A 12,560-nucleotide genomic window follows, 5' to 3' on the forward strand; every position below is an offset into this window, starting at 1 on the left:
CTATTTTGGGCACCTGTGTAGCAACAGTTATTTTTTGAATGTGCGTTTAAGGCGCGTACTGTGTCATGCCAGCGAAGAACATCGTAACAAAAATAGAATCTTATCGTGGCATCTCTTACGTCGTGTCTAGACGGGATTGGATGTTTACAGTTTAGATGGCATCGTACAAATGCTTAGTGTTACATATAAAGTATTTATGGTGGCACGTAAAGCAGAGGAATGCGAAAACGCATCAAACACATTTGATTAAGAGTCATAGAGTGTTACTGTACGTCTTCTCCTTGTTTTAGCTATTTATTAGATAAAACAAATAAAATGCCCATAATGCAACGCATTTGCTTGCGTAATATTTAAATTGCGATCTTATCAAATATATTTGAAAGTACGTTATTTAGGCGATCTTAAGGTTCCAACATCATTATTTGTGCGCATTATTGCGGAACCTTGTATTTACTGCCGTATTAATTCTGAAAACAATCAAGTTTCTAGAATAATGCAATTAGTATACGGTCCAGAAACAGTGAGAAAAATATTTTTTTCCCAGAGTACCCTGTGCGCCAATCAGTGAATTGAGAATACGATAGTCGTTAGTTATATATTAATCAGTGTGATAATTGCTTGCCTTAACGTAATAAAGCTTGGTAGAAACCCTTCAACAGAATCAAGTTTTTTTAGTACAGAATCTTCAAGACGTTCTGTTAACTATACGTGTTCTGCTGACAGTACTACTAGCCACTGATACTGTGGTGACAAATAGAGAAACACTATAACCTACTGGAGCAAAATGTCTAGTTAAATCGTTTTAGATATATATACATACACATTTCCACATGCGGCGCGGTATACAGAAGGCCAGGTGTAATGCTTATGAGGCTTGAGTAAGCAGTTAAGATCGACCGCAAAGGGTTCACTTTTATTACAATTAATCTAGAACCTTCAGTATGAAACCGGGCAGTGTCATAGTAATTCCTTCCGCCTTCGATAAAAATACCGTGTGCGGTTGGAGAGGCATATATTGGTACACAGTGAGTCAAAACTAGAACAAACATCATCGAGAAGAACACAAAACTACGCGCGATTTGCTCATCATTTGTAGTGTGCCCATAGCGTATTGGTGTTTGTCAACACGTAATGTCAAAAAAATGCGAGCGTAAGTGGAACACAAATTTTACTCGCATTATCATACACAGTCACATAAGTTATGGTATTGTACTGACAAGGAACGTGTTTGTCGTTTTCCATTCACCTTTCAATACCTTGGAAAAACATCAGCTGTAAACCAGCGATAAGTTGCCCTGAAAATATGCTTGTTAAACCTATCCAATTTTGCAGGGATTTCGGAAAAGACTATCTTTTTGTGAAAAAAGTGCGACCTTAAGGGGTTATCTTTTTTCTGTTAGCGCCGCTCAATCTCTATGGGAACAATGGCTTTGATTCCGGTAGCCATATATATACATATTATAAAGAGTTTTTTGACATTACGTACATTAATGTTTAGTTTCGAATCACATATTGTAAACTTTCTCAACAAAAATACATTATTAATTAGTTCGCATTCTGAGTAATGACGAATTCACGACTGCTCCGCTATTATACTTCTCAAAACTCACGCGATTGTAGAAATTTTAATGGCTCTTTGCTTCATGGTTCGCACAGTCAGGTTTTGGCATCTGCTCTGATACAAATACATTTAGCACAGCTGAATACATACCGTAGCGATACAAAAACATAGAACAAGGAAATTAAAGCAACAACGGTTATTTTCTGTAACCTCTTCTTTATTAGTTACATTACGTTTTCATAAGTTATCTTTTGTCGTTGCTATTACTTAGCAGCGAGTATATAAAGAATAATCTTCATATAATATACAGGTATAGGAACAGTTTATTTTACAGGAAACACGCGCTAGTCTATCCAATATATCGACACGGAAAACGCGAACCCAGGAAAAATTTCACTTAACTAGCTTATTCAATAATTGAATTTCATTTTATGCTTTCAGGTTTCGAACGATACTATCGTTATATCACACGTCTTGTATTTTTTGACTCTTGTCTCAAAATTGATTCGCTGAATTTCGAAGTAGGCAACAGAATTTGAAAAAAAAAAAGCTTTTTGTGTAATATTTTAATGTTCATGGTCATGTTTCAGCAACTCGAGTTTATGTAGGGGTGGATATGTTGCAAGATGCAGTTAGGACTTGCACGTTCCGCTCGATGTTAACAAATAAACATTATAGCTCATTATTCATGTTTCCGTTAGCGCTGTTCGATAGTACAAAGTTAACATTTCTCGAAAATTTGGCAACTAATTTTGATGGAGATGTACATATGGATCAAAGATGTACACATGATAAGAACATACACAGTTGCCTTGTGCTGAATAAATAGAAGTGGGCTGCATGCGCACCATATGTACGTGAAATACTGTAAACGAAAGGAGATACGCCCACTTTATATGAACATGTGAATATTCAAACTAATATGTCTAAACGAATAGTTTTACACTCTGTTGTTTATGCCGTATATCCACTGGTGTCTCTCGAACGATATGTGACACCGCGTCTCTTCAGTTCGCGAATCATTCCCGCAGGGAGGCGTCCAGAGACTGAGATGGCGTATGCTCCCGGCACGCGATTTACGCACCGCTGCCATTTGGCTACCCAGCTATCTTCGGCATGCATCAACGTGAATAGTCCGCTAAAGTTTGTAGAGGTACAGCTCAATACCTGCAGCACAGAAGCAAAACTATACGATAAAGTAAAGCGATAAAGCTGTTTTTTTGCATAAATTGTACAAAATACATGTTCTTTTTTTTATTAGGTATCCCTATCTACGTATGATGGAAGCTAAAATTGCGACCACTAAAATACTACATGTAGTCGTACTAATACTACTTTCCATATAACGCTCCAATTTTCGAACGCAACTAAAATAAATAGTAATTATCATCGCGAGCTGTAAGCTTTTTTTTTTACTTTTGATTTGGTAAATTTGCATAATTCCATGTGTTAATGACCGAATTGAACTCTATGAAGACTTGATCTTTGTAATTCCAAGATACACAGATAAAACAAACTTTAAATAGAATACCACACGATTACGTCGGTGAAGTAACAGCTGCAACAATTCTATTATATATTAAAATATTTTTATGGAAAACTTGCTGAGCAGTGTGTCATTTATCCTGTTTACCTGTTCACGGTTAGATTTCATTTGTAAAAGAGGCTCACAGTTTTCACAACCTGAGTCTTCAAATTGATCGACGCTCTTGACTAAGGAACACAGCATGCACGCACGGAGATTCCGCAGATCTTTTGGGATATTGTCCATTGACGCCGTCATGTTAACGCTTACGAGTCGATATTTACTACCCAAAATTCAAACTGTGCACACAACAGCCTTCGAAATATTTAGTTTGTTTATTGTAGTCGAACTTCTTCACTTTAAGATAGTTGACATCTTATGTCCCCACCATCAACCGGCTTTTTATTTACTATTCACCGCGCTCAAACCGCAGTCGACCTTCGCTCCACAATCTACCCTCTCTACGCGGGTGATTTCGAATTCTCGAACCATTCGTATGCCGCAATTAGTCGATAGAATACTATTGCTACATTAGTATCATCCCATAGAACATTACCGTGTAATCTTCCAAAGAGCATGCTTCTAGTTTATATTTAGTGCAATTAACTTGTCGTTATGTTAAGTCAGAGCCAAAACAGTCCCAGCCGTGTACTGAGGCTCTGTTGAAGTCTATGTATGGTTAGCAAAGGAGAGGGTTGTTCTTACTAATTCATCCATTGTATAGAAGAGTCGCATTTCTTCCTCCCAGGTACCGAGCACTCCTAGATGTCAGTATTAACACATGCTAAACCTAGTACTCACTGACCGACATGCTATGTGGCGGGCCTGTTTGTACCTAGTTGCCCCTGTTAGTGTAACGATACAGCGCTGCGTAATGCCCCATAAGTAGCCGCTGCCTGCGTAAGCGCGTCCAAAGACAATAAACGAGTTAGGTGGATAATTGGAACCATTTCTATTAACTGAGGCATTATTGATACACTGTGGCCAACCAACGCCAGTGGATAATTTCGTTGAATTAACTAGCCAACACTACATCAGGTAAAGTGGTACTTCTTTCGGTTTTCCAATAGCACAAATGTAAGCATAAAATAAGAGTGCTGTTATTGATTAGTTTAAATTCGAAGGACGACGGCAAGCGAACATCGTCGTTTTTCGAGCGGCCCTTGATTCTAATGAAGTGCAACGAGCAACAACAACGAAGGGTTTTCAATTTCCAAGAAGGCGTAGTATAACTGAGCTGTAGTATTAGGACTATGGCTTGGACCAGAAAAACTAGCGATGATTTGAGATGAGATTTCCTTAAATGCGTGTGATTTCATACATCTTTACTGAAGTAAAGACGTAGTAGCGAAGAAGGGTGCCGGTTATGCTAGTGAATGCGCCTTTTATATACCCTTTCAGGCAGTGCGCTGTCTATCGATCAGCTGTTCAGGCGAAAGCAGTAGAATATAGTTCTAACTGTTTTTCAAATAGCCATGCGCTGCAAGAATGCAGTAGGTAAAAAATACCTAAATGATTCCTCCGTATGGTGTGATAGTGGGGAATTAAATTAAAATTATCATATGGCTTTAATTGGCAACAAAATTTGACGACATCGAGAGATATGGTGGGCATCAAGAAGCACAACAAGAAAAATGGCATTCTGAGCCAAAATGCTTTTGTCTATTTAAAGATAAGACTTATTTTAAATTGAAATTCCTTCTAGAGTTCCTCACTGGAGTTAATAAATATTTCTGCATACTAATAGTGCTTCTCAGCAATACAAGGCTAAGTTGCCTTTTATATGCACTATTAGGGGTTGCAAGTTGAATTCAGTGCCTGAGAGTACATATCGATAAGGTAAATAAGGCTTGATTTTCTACATTCCCTACCAGAGTTTGACGGTAGTGGTGAAAATCTGCCATTACCATAACTAGAGAATTTTGATTCTCAAGCAGCGGCTCTACACGCCCAAGCAGCTTTACGAGACTGCATATTCGTCTCTATGTTTGGAGATTTGCATGGCAGAAACAAAGACGGAGATAAAGCGAGCCTTGTCAAACATACATTTTTAAATCATTCATGTTTTTTCATTAAACCCATCACTAGAGATGGTGTTTCTGTTGTGACGATCATCATGTTCCGTAATGTGACTAGCGTAATGGCTGGATATACCAGTTCAAGGGCAGAAAATCGAATTGTTTGCTTATTTTGTTTATCGCGCACTGTGATTTATTGTTTATATATACGTTATGCAAATTTTCCAATCAAAAGAGATTTGGAGCAGACGCGTTTTTTCTAGTGGAGTTTTAACTATTTTGTCCAGAAATTATATTCTAATTACGTGAATGTATATATAATTGTAAAAATATGTGTTTGTACTCCTATTGTGCTATTCATGAATTTTAATGAGCACAGTGGGGCTAAACCTGCAGAATATCAATGACCAAAACTCCTGTTGCTTACATCGTTTATCGAATGCGTCTGAATGAAAGATTTTACTACTAACTGGTGGACATCACAGTCTCATATGAACCCGTTACAAAACATAGTGCCAAGAAATCGTGACCCGACCTAAACATGATATATTAGGTAATAGGATGGTTGTTGGCAGAATCAGAGGGCCTGCTAACGTCACAACGTAATTAACTGACCAGCTAGATTTTGATCAGATCATTTAATCAGTAGACTCTAATACGAAAGGAAATTACTTGTTTTGGAAGGCGTTGTAAGGTTCAAATTTGGCCCCTAATTTACAAAATCCCATGCGATCAGCACTATAGAGTGCTGGCATATATCAGAAAATGGCGATTGTTTTTAAGATATGATCCTAGCTAGAGCTACTGAATTGACAAGTTGTAGTAAACTGAGTGTTAATTAACATAATACTGTATTATGAGCAAAGTCATATTGGTGAAATGAATTGTAATGTGGTGCCCATTTATATTATCCGCTTTTTACATTCCTTTGAACAGCACTATGTAAATATCGTTCGCTGTTTACAACTGTAGTCTATGTTACTGGCTATAAATATTATTCTGTCTCAGATCCAGCGTAGTTTAAGTGAGCTGAAGTTGCCTTCTCCGCAAACAGATTAGGGGCTAACTAAGAAGACCTACTAAGGACACCAAATGACAGTCGTCATAATCGATCAATGGAAACATTTTATGCATTTTCCTACGGCCCCCGTTTACTTAAGCTCGTGCATGTATATTATAGCTATAGGAAAAAGGTATATCTACAGATTTACATATTGTTAAATTACGATATGGTTTATCATATCATACGCCGCCTTCATACTGATTCCCATAATTGTAGAAGCTGTGAGCTGTATAATAAAACGTTGTAAAGATGTCTATATATATAATCTAACAAAATATCTTGGGGACACTTGCAACGGAAATTCTCTTAAAACTTTTGGTTGTAAAGAAGTTAACCGTTAGCAAGAATGGGGCTTTTTATGCAGGGGGTCAAAATCCAATCAACGGAACTTACTACTGCAGAAACTAGTAAAAAGGCGAGATTTGCTTAATTGAACCCAAAAATGTAATTTGACCCTACATAAATAGGGACAACTGGGTTTATTTATTTTTAATTTAACAAAGTTGAATATAATCAACGTAGACTTAGTCCTTTTTGCGCAAAAACCCTTTGTATGTATCATTCGATAATACATTTTATTTGCCAGTCAGCCGAAAAATGATCATGAAACTTAAGAACAAAAATTCTAATCAAACTCTTGTTTTTTTGGTGTGTGTTTCTCTTTTATTTTCCTACATCTTAGGATGGGAGCTGCTCTAGCAGTAATCCCAGCTGCGCAGCTGGCATGTTGCTTCGGCTCGACGGCCTGTTCGCTGTGCTGCGGTGCCTGCCCTACCTGCCGCAACTCGACATCGACGAGGATCATGTACGCATTGATGTTGGTGGCTACCACAATTACGGCTGCCATTATGTTGTCACCTGCTTTATCGGACTGGTTGCAAAAAGTACCAAAGTTGTGTACCTCATCGAACATCTGCAAAGACGTCGTTGGCTATCTGGCGGTGTATCGGCTGATGTTCGCACTAACAATGTTTTTCATTCTGATGGCTGTCATAATGATCGGTGTACGGACATCGAAAGATGGTCGAGCCGGTCTACAAAACGGCTTTTGGGGCATTAAATATGTCGTTCTTATAGGATTCATGGTGGGATCATTCTACATGGGCGACGGCGAAAGCTTTGGCCAAGTCTGGATGTACTTCGGTATGATCGGTGCCTCGTTATTCATTCTCATCCAATTAATTTTGATTATCGACTTTGCACACGGCTGGGCCGGTAACTGGGTTAAACAGTTTGAAGAAAACGAATCACGTGGCTGGTACTGCGCTCTCCTTTCGGCTACGTTGGGAATGTACGCTCTGACAATCACCGCGATTACGCTATGCTTCGTCTTCTATACGACCAGTGATGCCTGTAGCTTGCAGAAGTTCTTCATCAGTTTCAATCTGATTCTCTGCGTTATTATCTCTGTACTGTCAGTTCTTCCAAGTGTTCAGGAACGTCAGCCGACCTCTGGTCTCCTGCAGGTAGGCACTATGAAATTCTAGGGTAGTTTTCCCTCCAAAGTTGCATGTATGAATGTTAATATTAACTAAGTTATCAAATTTACTACTCCTGCTTGCTACTATTAGCAATATTAAATAATAGCAATACTGGTTGACGCTAACATTAGCTTTTAACTTTAAAATTAAGGGTCCTAACGTAATTCGTATGCATGATCCAAGTTTTTCGAAATGGAAGAAGAAAAGGAAAGAAGTAATTTACATACATAATATTTGGTCGGTGCTTCAATACCAATGTGAAAAAAACCAGGCTAGCGCGGTGAGTCTGTACATCATCTACTTAACATGGTCCGCCTTGACCAACTCCGGGGAAGTGGCATGTATGCCTCCACCGGTCATCACCGCAAAGGGCAACAAGTTTGATCTCCAGAGCATCATTTCACTTATCATCTTTGCCGGCTGCGTTCTCTATTCGTCGATCAGAAACTCTTCAAATACTCAGGTAATTTTTGAACTTCAGCATCTAAATAAGCTCTGATCATTTGAAATTAAGTTACTATTTTATGCACGTATTGGTTACCTTACACAAAACCTTTATCTAACAATGTTTGTTCGCACTACTCACTATCATAAAGGTAGGGAAGCTGACAGGAATCAGCGACAACGATGAGGCTGAGAAAGGAATTCGCTCAGGTGGAGTCAGTGGCGATGCTAAGGTTTGTCTACAGTCTCTATATTTTGGTTGGACACGCACTGAATAATGTTTGAATGATTACAAATCAATAATTGTCATCTGCAATGCACTTCAGCCAATCCACTAAAATAGCTGTTAGGTATTATGTAATGGGAGAAACACTAGAACCGATTGCAGTCCAATGGTAATGCATCGTGTTTAGTACGAAGCTCGAAATTCGTACTGATTTCAATAATGGTCTCGTTCTAGGTGTGGGATAATGAAGAAGATGGTGTGGTTTACTCTTGGTCGTTCTTCCATCTAATGTTTGCTCTAGCCACCCTTTATGTGATGATGACGCTGACCAACTGGTATCAACCTGGTGATGTGACGCTGAGCAAAAACCTTGTTGAGAATCCTGGCTCAATGTGGGTGAAAATTATCTCGTCATGGGTGTGTGCCGCGCTTTATTCATGGACCCTTCTGGCACCGCTGGTCCTTCGAGATCGAGACTTCTCCTAAAAAGTACGTTCGACAAAAATCAAAATCACTCACTCCTCGAGGAACTTAATATGCGGCCTCGCTTGTCAACAGTGATACGATCAACGACAATTTAAACAAAAGTACTGCCGTTTTACGACACTTTTAGGCAGCCGTTTAAAAGGTTTAGCAGTTTATTCTTTGCTTAAAAGAAAAACAAACCTATAGTTAAAACAGTCTCACTGCGGTCCCTGAACCAGCTACCAGCATTTTTCACGTGCTTATAAAACCGTGTTAGCTGCGTAAATGTCCGATTGATAACGATAAGCAACCAAATCACTTGTATCCTGTGCGTGTTAATGGAATCACAAGTTGGGAACTTATAATATCTAGAATGACTATATCTACATCTGTATAATGTCCCCTTATCCTAATGAGAAGATGGTTCAGCTTTGTTTTTTTTTGTTTGTTTCTATATTTGCCCATGTAGTGGCATTCGTGGCAGATAATCGTACCAATACAGCTGGTTTTAGGTATAGACGTGGCATCCTTTTTGCGTGAAGCGCGGTTTATCAACAAACCGCCACCTATAAGGAGATAGTACCTTTTCCTTTGGCAAACTGTGCATTGTTGTATTTAGCATTATGCGTTCGCTTATAATTACTAGGTAAATAATTCATGCACGACAACTGTGAGGCACTCAAAAAGGGAGTTGTGAAGTGGAAAGAAATGCAAAGCACTGAGAACAGATAGGTCGAACAGGAAGCTGGAAGAACCGACAGAAATTGACCTTTGATGTTTTTTCAATAGTTTTTTGCTCGGTAGGGGAAATTAGCAGCTTGTGATCTGAAAACCGGACGTATTCCTATACCGAGCAAGTATAAATTAAGATCAGTCCTACGGTGAAGGCTGACGCAAATCTGAATTTCATAAACGAATGCCGTAATCTCTCTATAGAAGTACAAGTTTCTAGTATTCAGGTTTTGCGCTGTGACTATTATGGTGGAGCCGTATCTAGTAGAATATGTCTAGGACATTTTAAATATATTGGATTTTTGAGTCTAGACTGAATTTAAACTGCTACATTTAATAGCACTTATGAGATGGTATTGTCGTCATATTTCAACTCGTAGTACCTTTTTTTACTCTTCTCAGGCTACGCTTAGATTTAATTATTGTTTTAAATGAACTGGTGAAAACAATGAAAATCATTGACTTATTGAGAAAAGTATTCAACACTTTTTTACAGCTTTACTTCTGCGTGCAGCTATTAACTCCCATTCTTTCTGTCTTCTTTATAAATGCTTGAAAAAACCGTAGTTGATTACAAGGTTAGTACATATTTGAGACAGTCCCGTGCAGCAGCTCTTGAGTATTATTCGAGGTGTTGGCGGGTGTAAAACACTCTGCCTATCTCGAGCCAGACGGTTTTCCAGTGACGGTGTATCTGGAATGGCTGATGAAAAACAAGACAGTTTTGTAGCTTCACTGTTGGAACAGTGAGGTACCACGTCATCAGTGAACGATCAATTCGATAATCACTGCTTAGCCAAACGAAAATGCGCGTCTAATGTTTTTCTCTCTTTTTCATTTATTACATGGATATAGAGTGGATACCAAGTGACAAACAAAGTGTAGTTGACGGGACACTCAGATATTTTTTTGAGAGTAGTGACAGCTTTGATGGTATTTGATAGGTATTGTGATATTATTATTATACGCATAAGTGTTTAGCAACCATTTTTGGGTGCACAACAGCGCTATCTGTCACTTGTATTATTATTAATAAATACAAATGGCAAAAATAAAGAACAAACTTATTGTCTATGTTAATAAGCACAACAGAAGCGAAACTGGATGGTGTATTTTTTTGCTGCAAGGTTTACTTATATATATATATGTACGGACTAAACCTTCACATTGCTTGCCTGATGTGCACCAGTGATGTAGTATATCCATGTAAGTCGAATAATATTTAATTTATGACACTATGAAATTGGATCGAGCAACCTTTGCTGCCATAAAATTAACTTTTGTCATCGTGAAGGTCTCTGTGAAGAACTCGCGTTATCTACCAAGGAATACGAAACTCATCTATATGAGTTTCATAATAAATTGATAACGAGTTGGACCAGCGTAGGAAAGTGTTTCGTTGCCGATGATCACTGATAGCGGCTCGTAAATTAAAAAATATTAACCTATTTAGTTAGTTCATGCAACCTAGCAAATAATAGTTGTAACCGAAGATGACTTCATTCATACCCTATTAAAGACTTACAGTTTTTATAATTATGAAAAAAAGTCTTCGGGATCATCCCTTGTGAAGTATAGCATCAAAAATTTGTTTCCATTAGGGGGCTAACCGGAATAAGTGCTATTGGAGTTTCTCCGATATGATCTGGTGTAGAAATGAAAAAAGAGAAACAAGCTAGAAAAGTAATTATGTCTAGCAACTAGTCTTCCTATTAGAGACAGGCTTCTAGCTGTTGATCCCTTTTCATTTAGTCATACGTATCATGTATATATATCATTCACGTTCAGATTATTCGAGTAGCTAAAAGCTTTCGTTGTAACAGACCATCGTAGCCTTTACAATAGAGCGCGTAAAAGCGTTCTCTTCGTTTGAGGTGCAATTATTTCCAAAACAAAAGTTTTTACTAGGTTCACTTCAAGTGAACAACTTAAATTTAATTTGTATACACCGATAATCAGTATTACTTTTGTAGAGTACATTACAAGTAGAGGATTGTGACGCACTTTTATATTTTGAAGACTTCTGCACTGTGTTCTTAAGCGCTATAATTCTCACAATGAAGTTCAACGTAGTCCAATGAAAACAGTTCGGTGTGTGACTAAATATTACTAAACGAATTGAAGTTGACTCGATAGATCCTGTACAGGCGACATCCAAAACGTTGAGAATCCTGCTCTGCTTTTTTCGCTAACCTCATACAGCTGATAGTTGGGAGAACACATTTCTACGACAGAGTAAGATAAGTAACAACGTGTTTGATTGAAAAACACGGATGTTTAGTTAATTTGTTTGCAAATTTTAAGACCAGACTAAACGTAGATTATCTACGAATAAAGATATCGCTGTCAAAGGCAATAGCGAGCATATCCAAAAACAGTCGTCTACGGGTAGACTTACACTGGCGTTTCGTCATATGGCATTGCACCGATCTGCATTGAGGTATTAAAGATACAAATGGTCAAAATAACCTAATTCCTTCCCTAGCACTACAGAGAAGATACCTCTAACTAGAGCTAAGTATCACTGCCACAATTTCGGCACCAGTCTTCTAAAATAAAAAAGCAATTAGTAGTATTCAAAGGTCAATTATTCTCCTACTAATTATTCCAGAAAGACCAACATCTCTCTACCGTCTTAGAACATGTGAATCTCGATTTCTTACGGCTAATACATTTCAGTAGCGGAACGTGCTAACACATCTATAGACCTGTTTGTCTAATGTCTCTTAATAGAACGTCTCTCTTCCCTTTATGATACTAAAATATGTAAGCGCAGTGGAGGAGCGGGGAGTGGAAAGGTGATTTGTCGAAGCTGAGTAACATATAAGCAATAGTGGAAAAAGGAAGAAAATTTAATTCTAATGCTAATAAGTAAATACAAAGGACAAATGGAGTAGACACCATGGGAAAGCAGTAATTGAAGTTATTGCAAGATGAAAACCTAAGACAAAAACCAAGGAAAGATAACAGGTAATAGCCATCAATGACTAGTTAACTATGTGCTAGCCTACGTGATGAGTAGGCTCTTGACTAGTGTTTTGTACG

The 12,560-nt window shown here is 38.1% G+C and overlaps 2 protein-coding genes and 1 long non-coding RNA gene across 5 annotated transcripts; 2 read left to right on the forward strand and 1 right to left on the reverse strand.

The window, feature by feature from the left end:
• Positions 1-65: 65 nt before the first annotated feature.
• Positions 66-2,800, forward strand: LOC147756716 (uncharacterized). Its single transcript, XR_015323039.1, has 2 exons — positions 66-268; positions 2,573-2,800. It is a non-coding gene; the product is annotated as an uncharacterized LOC147756716 (long non-coding RNA).
• Positions 1,743-3,580, reverse strand: LOC111247012 (transcription elongation factor SPT4-like). Its single transcript, XM_022797528.2, has 2 exons — positions 3,195-3,580; positions 1,743-2,728 (listed from the first exon to the last, which is right to left on the reverse strand). Exons 1-2 carry the CDS (start codon positions 3,342-3,344, stop codon positions 2,516-2,518), a joined length of 363 nt encoding a protein of 120 aa, XP_022653263.1. The 5' UTR covers positions 3,345-3,580; the 3' UTR covers positions 1,743-2,515.
• An 82-nt stretch (positions 3,581-3,662) lies between these two features.
• Serinc (serine incorporator TMS1) lies at positions 3,663-10,615 on the forward strand. Of its 3 annotated transcripts, none has more exons than XM_086982600.1 (5): positions 3,663-3,834; positions 6,850-7,633; positions 7,920-8,111; positions 8,245-8,325; positions 8,553-10,615. In XM_086982600.1, exons 2-5 carry the CDS (start codon positions 6,851-6,853, stop codon positions 8,802-8,804), a joined length of 1,308 nt encoding a protein of 435 aa, XP_086838726.1. In that variant the 5' UTR covers positions 3,663-3,834; position 6,850; the 3' UTR covers positions 8,805-10,615. The 3 variants fall into 3 exon arrangements, with proteins under 3 accessions (XP_086838726.1, XP_022654671.1, XP_022654672.1); XM_022798936.2 differs by lacking the exon at positions 3,663-3,834 and adding an exon at positions 3,841-4,124; XM_022798937.2 differs by lacking the exon at positions 3,663-3,834 and adding an exon at positions 3,841-4,124 and having other exon boundaries at positions 8,620-8,781.
• The last annotated feature ends 1,945 nt before the right edge of the window (positions 10,616-12,560 follow it).

This window comes from Varroa destructor, unplaced genomic scaffold (genome assembly GCF_002443255.2).
Source record: "Varroa destructor unplaced genomic scaffold, Vdes_3.0 BEIS01000003.1, whole genome shotgun sequence".
Lineage (NCBI taxonomy): Eukaryota > Metazoa > Arthropoda > Arachnida > Mesostigmata > Varroidae > Varroa > Varroa destructor.

Bases quoted from the DNA above. Each gene is read 5' to 3' on its own strand.
- LOC111247012 (XM_022797528.2), bottom strand. From the start codon at position 3,344: ATGACGGCGTCAATGGACAATATCCCAAAAGATCTGCGGAATCTCCGT. The intron at 2,729-3,194 runs GTAAACAGGATA...TCTGTGCTGCAG, and splicing joins TGAAATCTAACCGTGAACAG to GTATTGAGCTGTACCTCTAC.
- Serinc (XM_086982600.1), top strand. From the start codon at position 6,851: ATGGGAGCTGCTCTAGCAGTAATCCCAGCTGCGCAGCTGGCATGTTGC. The intron at 7,634-7,919 runs GTAGGCACTATG...GAAAAAAACCAG, and splicing joins CGACCTCTGGTCTCCTGCAG to GCTAGCGCGGTGAGTCTGTA. The intron at 8,326-8,552 runs GTTTGTCTACAG...GTCTCGTTCTAG, and splicing joins GAGTCAGTGGCGATGCTAAG to GTGTGGGATAATGAAGAAGA.